Source organism: Mizuhopecten yessoensis, unplaced genomic scaffold (genome assembly GCF_002113885.1).
Source record: "Mizuhopecten yessoensis strain PY_sf001 unplaced genomic scaffold, ASM211388v2 scaffold8469, whole genome shotgun sequence".
Taxonomy (NCBI): Eukaryota; Metazoa; Mollusca; class Bivalvia; order Pectinida; family Pectinidae; genus Mizuhopecten; species Mizuhopecten yessoensis.
This window is the reverse complement of record NW_018407563.1, coordinates 172,888-195,523: the sequence shown is the minus strand read 5'-3', so window position 1 is coordinate 195,523 and position 22,636 is coordinate 172,888. Positions and strand designations below refer to the sequence as shown.

Sequence of the window (22,636 nt, the reverse complement as noted above, 5' to 3'; positions counted from 1 at the left end):
CCCCTTCAATAAAAGATGCTATAGTTACCCCCCACATTTTGAACCCCTCATTTTAAAGACCTTAATTTAACATTGGAACTTTTGGATTTGTTGAAGCTGTACGTCATTCATTTACGAAAATGATACGTAGCGAGGTTAACATAGTCAGTATTAAGACATAAAAATTGTGTCTTGCTAACAATCGTCACTGGACTTGTAACATGTCAATCTCTTTTGACATCTACCTATATGCTACGATATGACATAATTTCTAAAGTTCATTTATATACTTAGGTCGTGTGTCGGTTCATTTTCCTTTAGTAGCTTTGGGGAGGTGTAACGGCCTGGGTTTTGGAACAATGCACAAAAGATAAAACTAGGCATGACAATATCTATTTTGAAATGGGGCCGGTTTGCTAGTAAAAGAGAATTGAGCTCCGCATTACCTATTTAAATAAATGAACTTTAGATATCATGTAATTTCGTAGCATTCAGTTGGGTTGCAAAAGAGATTGACATGTTATAAGTCCGGTGAACTTTTTTAATGAAGACAGAAGTCTTAGGGTTTTACTATTGACTATGTAAACCTGTCTATGTACCATTTAAGTAACTAGCGTACAATATCTAAACATTCAAATTACAGATATGAGTTCTTATTTTCTAATTTGGGTCTTATATGAAGGTTAGAATTTATGGTGACTATCACAACTTTCAGGGGATTTGTTGAACCTCCATAATTTAGGTCAATGACGTTTCAAAATGAACAATATATTGAAATATTTAGCTACAGGTGTTCTGGATTCTGAAATGCTTTACATATAGAGGGAATTAATCTAAGTCTCAATATGACACCTTTTACCAAGTCTCGGGAAATGCTCTGATGTGTTTTTGATCAAATTAACAAATGATGCTTTGTGGTGTTCTATCGTCAGATTGTGCTGTCGGAACATACGGTTACAATTGTGATAATAATTGTCCGGATGTGTGTAACGGGATGCCTTGTAAACAAGCAAACGGAGCATGCGCAGGTACACATCTACATGTAATAAGAGAGCATCCGATACACACTGTCCAGAATCGTTTACAAAAAAGATTATTTCAAAATAGCTAATGGATATATTGTCACGTTATTTGTTTCGATAAATTCAATGAAATTCATATGGTATTAAGACATATTCAAAATACATTCTAAGATGCTTTTCTACGCTAAAACATTCATAATATTATCTAGATACATAAAGGTTTGATGAATTAAAGTTTCCCTCCAATTATGTTTAAAGAAACACTTGTTTAACAAAATGGTCGACCATGTATGAATAGTGGAGCGCAGTAAACTGTAACATTTTCCCGTATAGATTGTCCAGTAGGAAGATTTGGTGACCGCTGTGACCCTTGTCCTTCCAATTGTCTCCTTGACGACTGTACGACTGAGGGATACTGCGAAGGTGATTGCAAGAAATTAGGTTGTAGTAAACACCATTGTCCTCAAGGTTCCAACAGCATTGTATTTGTCCGTCATCATTGTCTACCAGGTCCTTACAGTATTGTATTTGTCCGTCATAATTGTTCTCCAGGTCCTAACAGTATTGTTTTTGTCTATCATCATTGTACTCCAGGTCCTAACAGTATTGTATTTGTTTATCATCATTGTCCTCCAGGTTCTAACAGTAACGTAGTTGTCTATCATCATTGTCCTCCAGGTTCTAACAGTATTGTATTTGTCTATCATCATTGTCCTCCAAGTTCTAACAGCATTGTATTTGTCTATCATCATTGTCCTCCAGGTCCTAACAGTATTGTATTTGTCTATCATCATTGTACTCCAGGTCCTAACAGTATTGTATTTGTTTATCATCATTGTCCTCCAGGTTCTAACAGTATTGTATTTGTTTATCATCATTGTCCTCCAGGTTCTAACAGTATTATATTTGTCTATCATCATTGTCCTCCAGGTTCTAACAGTATTATATTTGTCTATCATCATTGTCCTCCAGGTCCTAGCAGTATTGTATTTGTCTATCATCATTGTCTACCAGGTCCTAACAGTATTATATTTGTCCGTCATCATTGTCTACCAGGTCCTAACAGTATTGTATTTGTCTATCATCATTGTCCTCCAAGTCCTTACAGTATTGTATTTGTCTATCATCATTGTCCTCCAGGTCCTAACAGTATTGTATTTGTCTATCATCATTGTCTACCAGGTCCTAACAGTATTGTATTTGTCCGTCATCTTTGTCTACCAGGTCCTAACAGTATTGTATTTGTCTATCATCATTGTCATCCAGGTCCTAACAGTATTGTATTTGTCTATAATCATTGTCCTCTAGGTCCTAACAGTATTGTATTTGTCAGTCATAATTGTTCTCAATGTCCTAACAGTATTGTATTTGTCTATCATCATTGTCTACCAGGTCCTAACAGTATTGTATTTGTCTATCATCATTGTCATCCAGGTCCTAACAGTATTGTATTTGTCTACAATCATTGTCCTCCAAGTCCTAACAGTATTGTATGTGTCCGTCATAATTGTTCTCAAGGTTCTAACAGTATTGTATTTGTCCATTATCATTGTCCTCCAGGTCCTAACAGTATTGTATTTGTTTATTATAGTTGTCCTCCAGGTCCTAACAGTATTGTATTTGTCTATCATCGTTGTCCTCCAGGTTCTAACAGTATTGTATTTGTCTATCATCATTGTCCTCATGTCCTAACAGTATTGCATTTGTCTATCATCATTGTCCTCCAGGTCCTAACAGTATTGTATTTGTCCATGATCATTGTCCTCCAGGTCCTGACAGTATTGTATTTGATTATAATCATTGTCCTCTAGGTCCTTACGGTATTGTATTTGTCAATCATTATTGTCCTCATGTTCTAACAGTATTGTATTTGTTTATTACAGTTGTCCTCCAGGTCCTAAAAGTATTGTATTTGTCCATTAGCATTGTCCTCCATGTTCTAACAGTATTGTATTTGATTATCATCATTGTCCTCTAGGTCCTTACAGTATTGTATTTGTCAATCATTATTGTCCTCATGTTCTAACAGTATTGTATTTGTCCATGATCATTGTCCTCCAGGTCCTAACAGTATTGTATTTGTCCATTATCATTGTTCTCCATGACCTTACAGTATTGTATTTGTCCATGATCATTGTCCTTCAGGTCCTGACAGTATTGTATTTGATTATCATCATTGTCCTCCAGGTCCTAACAGTATTGTTTTGATTATCATCATTGTCCTCCATGTCCAAACAGTATTGTATTTGTCCATTATCATTGTCCTCCAGGTCCTAACAGTATTGTTTTGATGCATTGTTCTCAACATTGTACAAAATAATAACACTGTCAATTTGGTAACCAATTACACATTTAGGCTGTAAAACTGGCAAGTCTGGTGTCCATTGTAACAAAACCTGTCCGACTAACTGCAAAGGCCAAATTTGTGAACAAACATCAGGAATTTGTGCAGGTAAATATATTTAGATATTGGTTTAATTTTTTTCAAATTAGATAAATTTAATCGTCGAAATATTTAAGTGAAAAACTGTAATTTAACTTGTCAATCACCGCGAAAGTTGATAGTATTGTCATAATGAGTGATTTAATTTACATGTCTCTTTTGATTTATATAAAGAGTGCGAACCTGGTACCTATGGATATAGATGCGAAAAATCCTGTGCTGACAGTTGCCGAGGTAGACCTTGCTTTCAGACTGATGGAACGTGTGAAGGTATTGCAGTTATTAATATAACGAATTAAAATTCTAAATTGTCAACTTCGTGACGTCACTAATTTACCTCTTCTTTCTATCATTTAGTTGTAAGTTAATGAATTTAAATAATTCAATATAACGTATCGCTGTGTTATAACAGAAATGTCGTCTACCGGAAGTACTAATGATTCCCCGACAGACGGAGTAGATGTTCCTGTCCTTTCAGCGTTGTTGGGGATAGTTTTTCTTCTGTTGGTAGCTGCTGTTGTCTATATCATCCGGTATGTCCAAGTTTGCATAACTTATATAAACAATGCTTGTTTGAATACTTGTCTCCTTCAAATGCAAACAGAATGCCAATGATTGTCTCGTTTGTCAGTTTGAGAGGGATAATGCAAGAACAATCATAAATAATATCAAAAACTGATACATTTCACTTCGGTGAAACTTTTCAAAAATGTTTATAAATACATGGAGCAGTTTGATTTGAAGTGATTATCTATAGTCATTGTTTCTATGACTATGATTGTAGAATGAAACAAACAACTGACACAGCTCCCGCTACTGCCAAAAAAGAAGGTACGTTTTTTGTTTGTTTCATACACATTAAGAAAGTATATAGTGTGTTGTAGAAAATATTTAACAATTAATTTCCTTTCCTTTCAAAGGAAGAACGTGCAAATTCATAAAAAAAAATCAATTCACGCGAATAATAATCTAAATAAAACAGAAAAATAAGAGATAACAAACGTTATCATTGCTACATTGACGCTCAGATGACTGTGTTAACCTTGGTATACATAAATAAGTGTAGGTAAAATTATATGCACGGAAAGTTCTAAGCCATTCAGATATGTAAATTTCTATAATACAAATATTACGATATAAGAGTCATCTTTAGAATATGTCGGTCTCGCAACACTAGCTTCTCCATGGGGTGATACTCGGTATTATCTCCATCTGATAAATGTTTTTTAATTTATTATGCGTAACGTCAATAGCAAATGTTTTCTTTCGCTTTTTTTGCTCAAAATCATCAAGTTCTATGACAGCATGTCTTTAATCCCTTTCAACGGTTGATAGTTTGTACTATCACCCACAGAAGATGTTTGTTTATCAAGTGTTAAATGTGATTGCGATCGTGGGACATTTTTATATGATTTCGATTGTCTTGTCAGATGTATCAATATGTATATGCCACTTCATCTTACAGATCACCATTATGCTGAGTTGAATATGACTGAAATGGAACAACATCACTTGTACAGCATGTCAACACTTGAGGACTGAACTGTTACGATCGCTGCCATACTATACTTTGATTGATGCATCATGCATTTCGATTCCTATTTCATTTGATTACATGATACCTTTGCACATTTATTAAAATAAAACTTTTTTTTTATAACATTTTTCATTATACGACGAAAGTATAAAAAAAAGTATTAAATGACGAAGGTTCAATTTGATTAAAAGATCTGTCATGAGTTTCCCTGCGTATGATATTTATGATATGAGTTTGGATTATTTTATTTGCCTTCTAAGCGAGCAAAACTGAAAACTACATGTAGTAAACGATTGTATATGAAAAGAAACAAATGACATATTCTTTTTATCATATGACGAACTTACCATCGTTTTTTTTCCCAACTTGGTTTCTGTTTGTCGTCATCGCAAGCTGATCGTCAACATGTTACTAAATCACTCAAAACCGAAAGAATGTCAAATTAACCTGCAAAAGAAGAAAAAGCCAAAGAAACAGCCTGGATTCATGAATGAAGTCATCCGTAATATATTCTAAACACATGAAATTATTTACATATTTACAAATTATGTATAACAAATCCTTAATTTACTAGAGCCTGGGAGACTGTCTGTTCGTGATGTCGGGCGTGACGTCACTTGGTGCGAAACGGTGTCATACACAACTAACGGACGGCGCATTTTGACACCTACGGAATTATCCATGTTTACATAATAATTGATGGGGATATTGAATGTTCCAACCAGAATGTTTTTTTTAATCGAATATAATGCTCAAACTAACTTGAAAGGCAAAGAATGCTAATGGTTTGTTGAAAGTGTTTTGGATTGTGTTACACATGTGCAAGTATTTGTCGACGATTAAGTAAGGTGATTGTTCGTTGTCATACTTGTATTGTGTTAAATTGTTTCTTGTACTGGCCGTCATTTACAAGGCTGTAATTGTTTAAGCTCCGAAATTTATAATGACCGATGATTTGCATCAGACAGTTTGGGAGAATGTTTGATTACTAAAATATAATCTCTTGAAACAAGGCGTCATTTTAACGCTTCGTAAGAAAAGAAAAAGGTCTTGCCCACGCGTATGAATACAATTCACACGGAACTAGCCAATCGACGTAACTGCAGGCTTCATCACACGTGTTTCATAAAGAAAGGGTATATACTGGCTTTATTACAGTGTATATCATGGTAGACGCTTGTTAACATATTTAATGACATGATGAATGTTCGTTTGTATTTTAATACACTCCTTGTACCGTTTTTTCTTGTGTTATCCTATTTCGTTTTTAACTTTTTATTACATTTAACTGACCAGTTTATAATGCTGCCTTCGTACGTACTAGCGTAAAATATTGTTACATTAACCTATTTTTATAGGACTATTTGCGTCTTGTTTTAAGTAAACTCCGCCAAAAAAGAATGGGAGTTGTCCAAATGTTTCAATTTATTGCAAATGCAGTAAATTTATGCCAATTTTTATAAACATTAAATGATTGATGTATATTTAAAGTCAATATTAAAATCCATTTAATATGTACAAGTATATTATTTAGTATAGATCTTACCAAGTTCGAAAATTGAAAAATTTGAAAAGCAGTTAATTTTGGGACAAGGCAACATATTGACTTTGTTAGCAGGTTTTTCTTGAAATGATATTTTTCATTTAACAACACTACATGAAACATGATTTCTCTCCATCTAAATATTTTTTTATAAAGTACATATAATTCTTGTCTGTTAAACCATTATAACACAAGGATTGTATTGGTGATTGGTCTAGTATTGAAATCACTACATGTTTGTATAAAATAACAGTATTTGTTAAACAAAGCACAGATACTCTGTAAACCATTGCCACCTATGACGTGTATCAATGATTCCTAATATGGTATTGTTATCAGAATGGTAAATTTGTGAAGACTAAGAATGTCATGCGCTGACATCGGTCGCTAAACTGTCATTAGACAGGAATGCTGCAGGCGAGGAAAACGCAAAGAAAATTGTATAAACTTAGCTGTGTACAATAATAATATATCTACACGATATAATATCATCTTACAAATTTCGGTTGTTTTATAGGCAATACGATTTTTGAATATACTTACGAAACCGAACATGTCAGTAGCATGAAGTAAATACAGGACTCGATCTGTAAGAGCATGCGTGTTGTATTTAGTTTATCATACATACTTAAAACTCACATGTGTATAACGTTATTAAATCATTAACATGTGTATTTTTTATAATTAGCCAGACGTGCGAATTCTTTTTAAATGGACACACATGCATATATTTTATTTAGGTCATGCGTGCATATTTCTTATTAAATAAATCACACATGTAAATTGTTTCTCTCCGAATATATCAGCAGAAACAATGTCATTTTTTTCTTCAAAAAACAATTTGCATCCTGCAGTGAAATAAATTTATATTATATTTCTGTGTTTTATTGTTATGTTTAACCGGATATATAAAAATATGCTGGGATCTCTTCAACATGCGAACATTAACCAAAAGAAAAGAAAAAGGAAAGTGTGCACCAATGTTACGTATGTCATGAGTTATATATAAATATTATTAGTTAATACAATTACAGACTGGTGGTACTTCACCATGACACGCGTCAGCTTTGCAAGTGCATGGCGCCCTCTTATTCATATTGGGGCTCTGTTTTAAGTGTTGTAAGCAGATAGCGAATGGTTTGATAATGCGATTGAACATATATTGATGACGCCAAAGGGACATATAATTCTAAAAGATGACAGTTCGATACCTAACTACTCAGATATTGTATTGACCAACGGTGAACAGAATTGTAGTACCTTTGTTTTTGTTTCTTCTGATTATGGGGTCGGAAGGGTGGGGGATTTAGAAAAGATTACAAATAAAAACCAATAGAGACTACTGCATCGTTAACATCGTGGTAGCTCCGGAAGGAATAGCGTCTTTTCCTCATGCTTTAAAGGCCGGGATTCGGTATCCAGGCAAACCATTGGTTACCTAATCTCTACAAAAAATGTATGTGACAGGTCAGCAGCCAAACTCAGTTTGTGTGAGAAGAGGTCCTGCTCTGTACAGTTATGTGCAACATGATATGTCTCATGATAATTGTGAATTGACTGTGTGTGTTTACATTTACAAGCTGTGGAAAACAAAAACAATTAACAGACACTATCGTTCAGAATTATAATTTTGGTTTAAATGATGTAAACATCATTTTTTGTTGAATGATATTATTCCATAAACTCCATTCTATTCACAGTTATTCCCACTTATGTCCCATGTATGACTGTCCTTTAGGATTTGGGTACAAATTCCTGACACAAGTTAGAACACACACTGGCATAACTTCTCGGCGATGGGTGACAACCCATTCACCTTCTTCCATTCCACCTTTCTTGGCGAGATATCGGGGGTCATTCCATCCTCTAAGATTGTTAATCACTTTCCAGTGTTTTGAGTATTTCTCTTTTCTTATGACACTGTTTTCTACACATGGAGCCTGTCCATTTCCCAACCATTGGTGGTAATGTGAAGTCACACATGGCGTTTGGAAACAGTGAGGACAATCAGTTTCTTGAACTGCTGGTAGAGATGGATAACCATCCAAAAACCTATAACTTTGTTGTTGATATTGGGGAGCACATACTCGACTTTTCTGTGTGGAAAATGACTTGCTTGAAAATCAAATGAATGACAATGAAGAGGAGGAAGAGGATATGCTCGACGAAAGTGACGATAGTGACGATGGCAACGTGTGATTAGACATATAAAGTGGTAAAAGTGGCGCGGAAAGTATCCGAAAACACAAAAGGAATGTTATTATGTGACGTAGTTCCATTCCAGGATCTCTGACTTCACTTTTATTTTTTCCAAGTGTTGTTTGTTTTTCAAATTGGATTATAGTTCTACATTTCAAACACGGAAACATTGTTGGTAGATTTTTGTGATTTTAACTTCGACTTTGATGTTGATTCACTTGATACATATATGTAACAGTGATTTGTATTTCGAGTTTGGAGTGTATATATCATTCATAGTTTCTGGTAGTGGATTTTTTTTGTTTTTTTTTTTTTTTTTTTTTTTTTTTTTATCTCAACAGCAATAAGTTATGCTATTAGAAAATAATGATATAAATACCAGCTATTATTTCACTTAAAGTGTAATATAAATATTGTATAGAAATAAAATAAGACATTATTATTATATTCATATCATGCTGCATGAAAAATTTGTATGTATGTTTTTCAATCATACTTTCTATAAAAGACATATACATCTATAATACATAATGTATGGACAGTCAATTAAAGAATACATTATGTAAGGTGTTCTATAATGTATACCGCTATTAATTTTATTTATGTCTCTATTCATACAATAATGTTGTTATATATGTCGTTATATACATTTATCCCATTTAATGCTCAAGTAAATATGACTATTTCATAATGAAACAAAATGTTCATGTATTTTCTTGTATCAATATCAATCAAGAGAAGGGAGTATAGGCTCACACCATTCATGAGTGGTCAAAATACCTTCAGTATACACTCATAGACACAGACACGCGTGTGCTGCCCACGAAACTAGACCTTAGGGAGCTGGCTCTGTAGCCTTGCTAGGACAACATTAATTGATACTGTCAATGTCCCAGATGACACTAACATACACAAATTGCACTGAATCTCGGCCTGCGTTCTAATAACTGCAGTCAAACTGATGAGTGGGGGCCCCGTTATCAATGTTCATCAATTCATCAGCCCTTTAAATCTAGATTCATTCATTTTACTCCTTTTCCAGTTGTCCTTCCTTTCCGGCACTTGAGGGTTGACCCATTCTAGGATGTGAATCTTTGTATGGTCGCCGCTGTTGCTTGGCATTTGGTTAATCATCCCGGTCCTGTCTATAACTTTTAATTATAAAAAACCCAGCTTAATGATATTGTTTGTTTACATGGGGATTGCTGATGAGATGGTCGTATTGCAAATGCTTTAGACACCCCTTTCATGTTTAAAAACAATGCTTAAACTATACTATTCAGGTAGATCTATATATGTTTTCGGTTCTTTTTCATTTTCGTTTTCATTTTTTCCGCTTGGTCTGTATTTTCACATACTATTAATAATTAGAGGTTCTTATATACCGCTTTACCACAACCTAGGTAATCTCAAAGCGGTTTACAAATTATTATTCATGGTTATAGGGCCTTTGCAACCAACCAATATCTTTCTAAACTCCCTGGGGAGCTGCCGGTGCTGCCATTTCGGCTCTCACATTCAATAATTCCAGCACTGCCTAACCACGTACTCATTAACAGCTGAGTAGACTGGAACAAGTGGAGAAAAGTATCTTGTTCGAGGATACAACAGTGTCGTGCCGTGACTTCGGTCACGGGACCGGCGTCTTACCACTAGACTACCATGCCTCCGTAGTCAGTACCTGTTACATATATATAACTTCCCATGGTTCATATCCCTATACTCAATAGTATGTATACCACGCCCAGTGTTTGGTGCGATGGGTGGTTGGGGTATTGTTATGGGTAAATATTTTTTCTTTACATTAGCAATTCTATAGAATCGGCAGCGCTCCTTACGAATACGGGTACATAAAGAGGAGCTGTTTTGCCATTCGCCTCTTCCTAATCCAGATGTCAGTCTTAAAAGTAACGTGTCAACATCCAATTAGGGTGTGTATTTCACCTCACCTGTTTTGACCACTTGTAAGATACATGTACCGTTAACATATCTTTCCCATAGTTTGAGGCGGTTCTCGATAAGCACGTACGAGTGTTTGCTCCATATATTCCATGAGCAGCATGCATCAATAGGTGAAAGTGGGCTCCCCAGAGCTACCCATAGTTTGGTTGGTTAATTGTTCCCACGACTCTGCACTCATGATGTCATTCCAAAATAAAAATCAGTGTAAAATCTATCACAGAATAATAGGCACAACGACGCTTCTGTTTAAATTTGGTATAAAAGATGATAAAAATGTACTTTCTATAACTATGAAGATGAAGACATGTATCTTATATGGCAATGTATTCATGTGGACACCATTTGGAGAACTTTCTTAGACTTACTATATGTAAAATGTAATATAGAACATGCAATGCGATTTTCCATACGGTGTTCTACTTTTCCATGTGTGAACGCTGGCTACATGTATCTGCCTGCCACCTTGGTAGACTGTATCCCAGTGGAATCGATGTAGTCACAATAGGTTATTACGGATTGTCGCGAAATGTATGGGTCATTTTTACTAAGGTAGGATAGGCCCTTTTATATCGTTCTTCATTGATATTGTCCTTGTTCTTCGTCCTAGTGAGAAAAGCTACCACGTAGCTTAGTTTTATAATAGTGTGGGATCTTTTTAAAGCATCTCATATTTTTCTCGTCACTAAGCTTCTTTTTTTTCCTTTCCATATGCTACTTTATGGTAACGGTTGCTCTGCTCTTGTCTGCTGATCAAAGACTTGTGGATTTGTTTTATATTTGATATACGTCATGCACAAACAATTTTTGAAAACTATTTTTGCGAGCTTGTATGCTTACAACAATGATTATTCGCACTCTCTTTAACAAGATTCATCAGTTTGGAAATATGTAATATGAAAGTTTTACCTTTTACACAAGCAAAGTACGTATTAAACGTGTCCCACTCAGTCAAATCTTGACAAAGGGACCAGTCGGTCATGAAACGTTGCGACACGTTTAATACGTACATTAAATTGTTTGTGTAAAAAGTAAAACTTTGATACATGTATATCATTTGCACTCTTTGCTTGACAGTGAAAAGGTGTCAAAAACATAAAATACTGTTTGTATACAAAACAACTTATAAACATTCTTAAAACTGGGGATTCAAGACAAATACGCGGTTTCTGTATATTCCGACAACAGTGGTTAGAACTGGAGAAGAGTGTTTACAATTTGTTACATAGCACGCTGACAACATGTGGACCTCTTGTTTTTATTAACGTCACGATGTGGACTCAGACTTTTATTAACTTCACGTATCTCTCTTAATTTTAACAGTTGTCCTTTTTTAACATATTTCTGGAACATAACAGCAATCTACCTGCACACAGATCATATAGAGTTACAACATCGAACAACTATATATTCCTAAAGCACCCCAAGTGCTGACCCAGGCTATCCCTGGCCCCGTCGTCCGAGGCCTTCCCCGGCCCGGCTCTCTCTCCAGATACTCCTAATAGCTCTAAACTACCAGATTACCTATGAAATTCTCTCCAAGTCCTTTTAACAATCTATACAAAAAATACTATTCATGAGTATGTACCTTCCATTGTACATAAGTAATATGGCACGTGCAGCAATTTTAATCTAACTTCTAATCTAACTTTTAAGCTTACTTTCCCCTTCCAAAACAACAATACTAGATGCACCATATGGCAATGACCCCCTGTCTGGTTCGGGAAGTTCACACTCTCGTTCCTTATCTCTATGTCATCCATGACTGACTTGGTCACCACTTTAGATGGTAGCCCTGTAGCACTATCTTCAATTCAACAGTTGCCTGTCAATCACTGCACGGTGTTATCCCAATCGTAAGATCTGACCTCAATGTACTTTTGACCAAAGCGCTGCTCTTTATTGATATCCACTGCCTTACATGTTATAAGATGGTTCCATTCTTTATCATTAGGTACCTAATTACAGCCCATTTTGTCACAAATAGAACCTTCTGAATATTTGCAAAGCTTAAGTCTTAATTGTTGTTATATTACGAAAGTTTTGGTTTAGAATCTGTCGGTACGACATGCAGGTCGGCAGAGGATTTAGTTTAATGAAGGTTACGGCAGAGGGTCAAATGAACACTACGAATTCAGGACAAACAGAGGAATAAGTATGTATTGTAAAAGTATGATTCTGAATTGCATCCCCAGTTACTTATGAAACATATGCGTTACGCAGTTTGTTGTTGTTGTTGTTGTTGTTTTTGGAGTTTTCCCCCGCAAATGTTATTGAAGATATTTCATTAAAGTACAGTTGACTAATTATCTCGATTCTTTCTGAACATTTTATAAGAATAATTGATGTTGCGGCGGTGTTAGGAATTGCGTTGCATTAGAGCCACCTATCACCTACTCCAGTGTCTATTTGATACCGCATGTTTTCTCAGTGGGCCGAAATCACTGTCCTCACCAAATAGCCCAACAGCTTGTTGTTTCAGCTGGACAACGTTTTGCTCCTTGTTTACCATTTCCGTCGCCGTTTAAAAAAGGCTCTGTCTTGGCGTTACATGAGATCGTCCAGTGTGTCTAAAAGACTAACTATACATGCAATAGTTTTAAATGCATGAACTCCAAACTGTCGGGCCGGGAAACGTTGTGGTCGACCTTGCAAATTTAGAGCAATAATTATATATAAACCCTACCATCAACTTACATTCGCTGCATTCTGGTTTTTACTGGTTTGGGACAAAATTGTTGTGTGTTATTATCTGTACTGTACAGATCAGAAGTTCCGTTTTGAATGGNTGCTTTGTGGGCAAAATTCTTTTGTTCCTGTAACAGGTCCTTTATCACAGGCGGGTTATTCCCAATTAAAGGTGCTTGATGGCAATTAAGGTTCTGTGTTTAGACCTCACACAAATTTAAGCCAGCCCCTTCGAAAAATAGCGATGTTATAAGACCAAAACCAACAGTGTACGTGAAAACATATGTCGAAATATATCCATGTCATTGATAATGGTCAAAGGGGAGTAACATGTTTTACTAAGAAAATACGAAACAGTGCAATTTGGAATTATAACCTAACTTTACATACGATAACGACTTCCGGAGCAAAGACACCTAAAAATGTGAAACTGCCAATGAATATATATATATGTGGTTATTTTCAGTCTATGAAATAAGTTAATATGCTTTCCTAATTTTAGTGCATTCATCCTGATGCAGTGAGCAATCTTTATGATCACATCTAGTCAGAAGGAATGATAATGACCGAGAAATTAAAGGTCTTGTGGTAGCCGACCTACAGGTGTTGTCGACACAGTGACGCAGTGAGAGACATGACTAACACTAACAGTGCGTGGAGTTCTAGACGGCGCCTAGCGCGAATTCGATGCTTATTTGAATCTATTCGATGCTTCAGCGAAGGCAAAGCCCTACCAGAGTGTCTCTGTTATATTCCAGCAGAAGTTGAATACCAGAGTCAAAACAGAAGTGTGGTTAAATTGTATCAGGATGTGCAGAAGAGCAGCAAAAAAGTGGGAGAGATAACATTGACTAACGAATCTCGATTAGTAGTTAGTGGTGAAGAATATTGTAATTCTCAAGGGAAATGGCTGAAAGTGAGAAAGGTAAAATATCTTTGTCATAAAAAGTGATGGAAGCTCCTATTAGTGTTATAGCAGTGTTTGTCATTAATATGAAATGAAACTGATCAAGAAACAAATAAGAATCCTAGACGTTTTGCATCCTCGATATCCAGGGGTTATGCTCACTAATGCTCTCTGCACCCCTTGACTATGTCATAGCAAAATTGAAGGCACAAAGACAGTTGATTGATTGGTCTTGGGTTAAAAAAAAACTGACAATCACTAGGCCGATATATACTGTATCTGTCATTTGAAGATTACAAAGGGATGACACGTGCTCCCGACTTCAAAGTCAGTCATTTTTTTACCTTTAAGTGACTGCCACATTCTTTTGATGTATATCAAAGGCTCGAACAACTAGTGTTCTTGTCTCATCAATAAGCTTAAGGTGTTCTTCAATTTTGCTATGAAATATTCCAGAGGTGTAGAGAGAGTAAGTGAGGGTAACACCTGGATATCGAGGATGGACGTTTTGAACTAGTCTTCTTGTCTCATCAACAAGGTGGCGCACACTGAGCTTTCACTTTTGCTATGAAATATTCAAGGGGTGTAGAGAGTGGAAATGAGCATAACCCCTGAATATCGAGGATAGATGTTTTGGTTCACAATAGGTTTGTACTTTATTGGAAAGACGAAATATACTGAAGAATCTGAAAATATAAAATCAGCAGCCCACCATTCAAGACATAACGAGCAAACGCAGTACTGAGTTGAAACAGCAGTTCAGGTGCTGAAAATCTTGTAAAATATCAAAAAAACTTCTTCAAGTACCAAAACATCTCAGTACCAAAAAAAATAAGTACTGAAATGGCAAACCACAAAATATTATATGCTTTGCTGGCCATAACCTCTGATCAAACATTCTTCCCTGCAAAACAAAAATAGTGTTATGGATGTATGGAATCCAGGTATACTTATACAGTGAAACCCCACTTACTCGAACTCGCATAACTCGAATACCCCCTATTCCTCGAATAGTTCGCTTGGTCCCGACCTTGTTCCTAAATATTCTTTGAAATTTATCTTTGGATTGCTCAAATTCTAATTATTCCCCGACCACTCAAAACCTTAGTATTTTACCTATCCATTCGTTGAACTGGTAGACACACCCGCGTGTATAGCCGCATGCTGTCAACATTCTCGAGGCACAGGTTGCGGTCCACGCTCATTGTGCTTATACAGGTGTCGGCTGGACATCAGATAATTAGAGGATTAACGTCAGTATCATTTAGTCACTGTACCATTACCCTGTTGTAGTTGCATTATCATTTTGTGTGCATATTTATTATTTCCAGACGATGTTTTGACATCGATGATTTGGCGGAAGTGTTAATTCACTAGGTGTGTAAAACCATATTTCGACATGACAATATTAAGCGGAAATCACAAAGCGAATTCTCAACCATCTTTAAAGACGTTCAAACTTGAAAACGTCTTGATTGACGATGTCGGTTGAACCTCGGATTCGTCGAATACCATGTATTCCTCGACCTGTTGATCGTGATCCCACGAGTTCGAGTTAGTGGGGTTTTACTGTAAGACATGCTTTAAAAGTAAATGGTTGCTACATTTTTACTTCCCTACTGGACATCAATTCCAGTTTCAGTACCTGAAAATAGGTTGTTTTGGTACTTTTTTGTAAAGATGAAAAGAGTGAAGATTCTTAAAATACTGATCACACTATCAAACCACAAAATGCAAACCCAGTGCCGGGATGAAAAGTTAGTCTTAGTTAACACTAGTGCTGAAAATCTTGCACTGTATTCAAGCAACCAAAACATCTTTCACACGAACCGAACAACTGAGTGCTGAAACACCTGTCCCCCAGGATATAATTTCATTAATTAAACATTTGTACTTTTTCTGAATGCAGTTATGTAATGCCCATTATGCATATGACGTTCCTGCTATGCTGATAGGTTTATGATCTAAAAGCAGATGTTCAAAATTTCCAGAGATAAAGAATGTTCAGTCTTTGTGTGATCTGCCTTGTAGCCTCCCTTGTATTAATTGGGAAGCTTAGTTCAATTCTGAATTGTTTTACGCCAGACTTGAGACCTACATACATTTTTACGTACATATGTCCGTATATAAACATTTATCAGATTCAATGTGAACTGATAAGGTTTCATTTTTTTTTTTTTAAATTACGTAGACTAGTATGTTCACAGTCACACCATATACGTTGTACTGCTTTTTACAGTTCAGAAGTTGTCCATCAGGTGAGTACGTCACATATGACAGTGATGCCTGGGTGCTCCAGTACAGCAGTAAGACAGCCTCTGATGATCCCGCTCTACAAATCCTCCCCAGTAACACCCTTGACAAGAACCGGAAACATTCAGACAGGTAAAACTACTAAAAGATGTTTGTTATGTATAACTAATTTAGATATAGCTTAAACTGTTTGTAAGTAGGATCCCGCATCAGAGATGCAGGTGCCCTATATATAGTAATACCAAGGTGTCCTAATTCTGTCCATCTGTCTGTCCGCCCACACTTTTGTTTCCGGAGATTATTTCGGAAACCGAAAACCCAATCTTTCTGAAGTTAGACATGATGATACACTGTGAAATGTAGATGTTCAATAGGAGTTTTAAAATTGTATAAGGTCAAGGTCACTGTTATATAATTATTAAAAATAGACTGTTCTGTCCTAATCTCGTTATCCAAAAGTGAACTTTAGCATGGTGATACACTGTGATATGTAGATGTGATATAGGGGTTAAAACAATTTAAGGTCAAGGTCAAGGGTAGTGTGTGGGGGTGGGCCTTGCTGACCTTTCAATGTTCCAGTTATCATATAGCTATAATACAATACTATCATGGTATCTGTTCACATCGTTCATATGTATTTTCAAATATGACTTTCCTATTGTCAGTCATTATGTACATTGGCCAATCCAAGAAGTGAATTTCATAATTACTACCACATTCATATTTTTTTCACTAATATTGATATCAAAATCTTACGAAGGACAACTTTATTCACATTTCCTTTTCCCTTCTTATGAAAATTGTCTTAGTGTAAAGGCATATGATAAAAGCTATACCACTTTTGTATAACAGCTGGGAAGATGCAGTAGAGCAGCACTTTGCAGGCCAGTTCCTCACTCGGAGAGTGCGGCTAGCTGACAGTGATGTGTCGGCCATGTCATGTCTGAGGGAAATCCCGGCCGGTTGGACACTGGAGGGGGACGAGGAGCTGGTTAGACTAATGTCCCAGCACATTCCACCAGACAATGACCACCTGGGCAGCATCAAAAGCTTCGTGGAGTCAGTAGACGTGTCGTCCTGTTGTGTAAGTGTTGTTTATAATGGACAACATTTTACTGTGATTTCTCATGTTCACACTTGAGTGCTTGATGTAGACTTATGCCATTAAGATTTAATGAAATATGTTCACTTTAAATTACCCAAAAATAAATTCATAATTCTTGATACTATTTTTTTCTCCGCATGTACATTACCCATGAAATTTATAAAACATACTTTTGATTTGAATATAAAGTCAAATCTCAATTTTGAAAAAAAATAGTATTCTTTTAAGCATAATTATTGTCTGACACTAGTTTATCTGTTCTTAATTTTGTAGAATTGATTACAATAAATTTTGATCTTTTATATGCAGAAAATTAAGAAACAGTCAGTAATGTAAACATTGAAAAGAGAAGTTCAATCGATCCATGCTTCAGAAAAAGAGGACATGCAACTTGGAAACTTATTCAATTAAAAAATGTAAAAGAAATCCTAATTGGATGAATGATTGAACATGTATGATAGTCATATTCATACTTTCCAACTTTTGAAATTTCCATGGAGATTCTGCATGCAAAAATTAAAACCTAAATAAAATGTGTGTATCTACCCCCTAGAGACAAAATAACCCTTTGTGAGGTTCAGATGAAATAATTAGATCTTAGAACATAAGAAATGTTGAGTAAATTCACTGGTTGAAAATACTAAATTTAAGGGTCCAAAATCAGTAGTCTCCCTCCTAAATAGGGAGAGTTGGCGGGTAAGATCTATTCCCGCAGTTTGCTAGTAAATCAAGGCTGATTTGCCTTAAGCATCACTGTGTTCTGATGAATTGAAGACACAGAGCAGGTACATAGGCATAATAGTGTGTGTATCCTAGGTTCAATTTACATAGGCATAATAGCCTGTGTATCCTAGGTTCAATTTACATAGGCGTAATAGTGTGTGTATCCTAGGTTCAATTTACCTAGGCATAATAGTGTGTTTATCCTAGGTTCAATTTACATAGACATAATAGTGTGTGTATCATAGGTTCAATTTACATAGACATAATAGTGTGTGTATCATAGGTTCAATTTACATAGACATAATAGTGTGTGTATCATAGGTTCAATTTACATAGACATAATAGTGTGTGTATCATAGGTTCAATTTACATAGACATAATAGTGTGTGTACCTAGGTTCAACTTACATAGACATAATAGTGTGTGTAACCTAGGTTCAATTTACATAGACATAATAGTGTGTGTACCTAGGTTCAACTTACATAGACATAATAGTGTGTGTACCTAGGTTCAACTTACATAGACATAATAGTGTGTGTAACCTAGGTTCAATTTACATAGACATAATAGTGTGTGTACCTAGGTTCAACTTACATAGCCATAATAGTGTGTGTATCCTAGGTTCAATTTACATAGACATAATAGCCTGTGTATCCTAGGTTCAATTCACATAGGCATAATAGCCTGTGTATCCTAGGTTCAATTTAGATAGACATAATAGCCTGTGTATCCTAGGTTCAATTTACATAGACATAATAGCCTGTGTATCCTAGGTTCAATTCACATAGGCATAATAGCCTGTGTATCCTAGGTTCAATTTAGATAGACATAATAGCCTGTGTATCCTAGGTTCAATTCACATAGGCATAATAGCCTGTGTATCCTAGGTTCAATTTACATAGTCATAATAGCCTGTGTATCCTAGGTTCAATTTACATAGTCATAATAGCCTGTGTATCCTAGGTTCAATTTACATAGGCTTAATAGTGTGTGTATCCTAGGTTCAATTTACATAGACATAATAGCCTGTGTATCCAAGGTTCAATTTACATAGGCATAATAGCCTGTGTATCCTAGGTTCAATTTAGATAGACATAATAGCCTGTGTATCCTAGGTTCAATTTACATAGGCATAATAGTGTGCGTATCCTAGGTTCAATTTACATAGGCATAATAGCCTGTGTATCCTAGGTTCAATTTAGATAGACATAATAGCCTGTGTATCCTAGGTTCAATTCACATAGGCATAATAGCCTGTGTATCCTAGGTTCAATTTGCATAGACATAATAGTGTGTGTATCCTATGTTCAATTTACATAGGCATAATAGTGTGTGTGTATCCTAGGTTCAATTTACATAGACATTATAGTGTGTGTATCCTAGGTTCAATTTACATAGACATAATAGTGTGTGTATCCTAGATTCAATGGAATGCTGCCTTCCCTGCAGGGCACTACATACAACAGTATTATTGTTTTTCCAATTGAAGTCCTTGATAATTCTGTGTTTTTCATGATATGTTTTAGATAATTCATTCAATCATATAAAGTAGAAGAGGTTATTGTCCCATGCTTATTTATAACAGTGCAAATGATCAGCTTATAGGCAAATACGGTTTGGTAGTTGTGATGACAAAAATGTGTCCTTATACCAATTGAGCTATCTCATCATCGACAATCGACCCAGTCCAGTTCCACTACATTCCTCCCTCCTTTTCTCCCGAAGACACAACTATTTACAACCCCGGTTCAGGTATCCCCTTGCCCATCCTCGATACCCAGGGGTTACGCTAACTTACGCTCTCTACACCCCTGGAATATGTCATAGCAAAATTGAAGGCACAAAGATAGCTGTTTGATTGGTCTCAGGTAATAAAAACTGACCAATCGCTAGGCTGATACATGTCCTTTGAAGATTACAAAGGAGAGATGCCCGACTTCAAAGCCTGTCAATTTTTACCGTTACGTGACCACGAGATGTACATCAAAGGATCGAACTAGTCTTGTCTCATCAACAAGGTGGCGCACACCGAGCCTTCAATTTTGCTATGACATATTCCAGGGGTGTAGAGAAGACTAAACCCTATTTACTTTATTGTTTTATATTAACACAGGATGACGAGGCTGGACCATCATGTCTGACAGATGCTGACCCCGACACCTATTGGGAGAGTGATGGTAGTCAAGGGAACCACTGGATCCTTCTCAAGATGAAAAAAGGAACTGTGATTTTGTGAGTCTTTTTTTATCTCATGTCAGCTTTCTAGTATATGTATCTACAGATATTTCGTTTAATTGAAATGATCTTAACTCTTTCACCACTGTAGACCATAATGGACTCATCCAGATCAAAGCAAGGAAGAGTTAACTAAAGTGACATAGGGGTGAAAGGGTTAACCTAGATCTGAATTCACTATTGTAGTTGAATAATATATTTAGCTATCTTGGCCTTGTGGTTGTGCCGTACTGCGACTTTTCCTGAAGAACTGGAGGACGAAGGGTAATGATATTTGACCAGTTGGTACCTTTGATGGAGTGCCATAAAGTTTCCTTATAAAAATGACCTTGACCTAGTTTTAAGGTCACAGGGGTCAAATATGTGAAAACTTAAAACAACAATATCCTAAGAACCATTTGGACTAGAGTCATTATACTTGGGTATGTTAAGTAGACCAGCAGTACAATTTTATTTCCTCTGCACAGTAATAAGGTCAAAGGTCAACTTACGGGTAAGTGCTAGTCGGGGGTCAAAGGTCGACATGGGTTAAAAGCTTTTACAATCTTTTTCTCAAGTTCCATAAGGCCCAGGGTCAAGATATTTGACCAGTTGGTACCGGGGATGGAATGCTATAAAGTTTCCTCATTAAAATGACCTTGACCTAATTTCAAATTCACAGGGGTCAAATATGTTAAAAACTTGTTGAAAACAGTTGAAGAGATGTTAAAATGTCTTGTGTTCTAGTTACCAAATTTGGTCTGAAGTTTCATATATGTCAGTTTCATGTAACAAAAGAAACAGGTGAGCGATACAGGCCCTCTGGACCTCTTGTTTATATATTGTACCTTGTCCTTGTATGTTTCTTTTACGTATTACTCTTATCGTTCTGTTATGGCAATTTGCCAATATATTATTTGATCATATTGCCAAAACCCAAAAAATATTCATTTACACTCATTACTTTTCTGCTATTTCAAAGTTTTGATGTTACCAACTTCTGCTGTTGGTTGATTTGGTTGCTATACAAATATTTTCAGTTTCAAGTAGCCACTGTCAAGGGCTCTAGGTGGTTAAGTTTTCACCTCCTTCATTTCAAAGAGTACCTTTAATTAACCTTTTTACCAAATAAATAATTATGTATCTTCCTGAAACCTAGAAAACAAATGTAAACATTCCTGGACACTTATTGGGGGTTGGTTCTTTACCCCAGTATTATTTATACCGAATAAGTATAAATTATCATAGGAAGATCCTGATGAGTTAAAAACAAATTTGGCCCAGTTACAAATATGGGATTGAGATGCTGTTATGTTATGCAAGAAATTGCTTTGATATTACTTACGTGTTGATATTACTTAATTACGTGTTGATATAACTTATGTGTACCTATTTATGTTCCCCAGAAAGCTACAGCTGACTCTAGATGGCTCTGATGACAACTACCTACCAGCCCGGGTGATAGTACAGGGCGGGGAACAGGAAAACCTGCGTGCACTACGTACATTGGTACTAGACTGGTCAGTTTTATACACTTCTTTACTATCATTGGTCCTAGACTGGTCAGTTTTATACACTACTACATGTATCACTGGCACTAGACTTTTCAGTTTTATACACTACTAGATGTATCACTGGTACTAGACAGGTCAGTTTTATACACTACGTACACTGGGCCTCGACTGGCCAGTTTTATACACTCTTATCACTGGTCCTAGACTGTTCAGTTTTATACGCTACTACATGTATCACTGGTACTAGACTGGTCAGTTTTATGCACTACGTACACTGGTCCTAGACTGGTCAGTTTTATACACTACTACATGTTTCACTGGTACTAGACTGGTCAGTTTTATACACTACGTACACTGGTCCTCGACTGGTCAGTTTTATACACTACTATCACTGGTACTAGACTGTTCAGTTTTATACACTCCTACATGTATCACTGGTACTAGACTGGTCAGTTTTATACACTACTATAATTGGTAATAGACTGGTCAGTTTTATACACTACTACATGTATCACTGGTACTAGACTGGTCAGTTTTATACACTACTACA

The 22,636-nt window shown here is 36.0% G+C and overlaps 2 protein-coding genes across 5 annotated transcripts in view; both read left to right on the top strand.

The window, feature by feature from the left end:
• Positions 1-7,384, top strand: part of LOC110456029 (multiple epidermal growth factor-like domains protein 10) — a 24,697-nt gene extending 17,313 nt beyond the window's left edge. For all 3 annotated transcript variants that reach the window (XM_021506550.1, XM_021506549.1, XM_021506548.1), the window contains 7 exons: positions 912-1,007; positions 1,335-1,424; positions 3,358-3,453; positions 3,619-3,714; positions 3,857-3,977; positions 4,229-4,275; positions 4,910-7,384. In XM_021506550.1, the coding sequence (XP_021362225.1) occupies positions 912-1,007; positions 1,335-1,424; positions 3,358-3,453; positions 3,619-3,714; positions 3,857-3,977; positions 4,229-4,275; positions 4,910-4,986 (623 nt within the window). In that variant the 3' untranslated portion in view covers positions 4,987-7,384. The remainder of the gene's footprint in view (positions 1-911; positions 1,008-1,334; positions 1,425-3,357; positions 3,454-3,618; positions 3,715-3,856; positions 3,978-4,228; positions 4,276-4,909) is intronic.
• Positions 7,385-13,768: 6,384 nt separating this feature from the next.
• LOC110456021 (E3 ubiquitin-protein ligase HECTD3-like) overlaps positions 13,769-22,636 on the top strand; it is a 27,715-nt gene continuing 18,847 nt past the window's right edge. For both annotated transcript variants that reach the window (XM_021506534.1, XM_021506533.1), the window contains exons 1-5: positions 13,769-14,295; positions 16,517-16,662; positions 17,383-17,614; positions 20,472-20,590; positions 21,979-22,092. In XM_021506534.1, the coding sequence (XP_021362209.1) occupies positions 14,005-14,295; positions 16,517-16,662; positions 17,383-17,614; positions 20,472-20,590; positions 21,979-22,092 (902 nt within the window). In that variant the 5' untranslated portion in view covers positions 13,769-14,004. The remainder of the gene's footprint in view (positions 14,296-16,516; positions 16,663-17,382; positions 17,615-20,471; positions 20,591-21,978; positions 22,093-22,636) is intronic.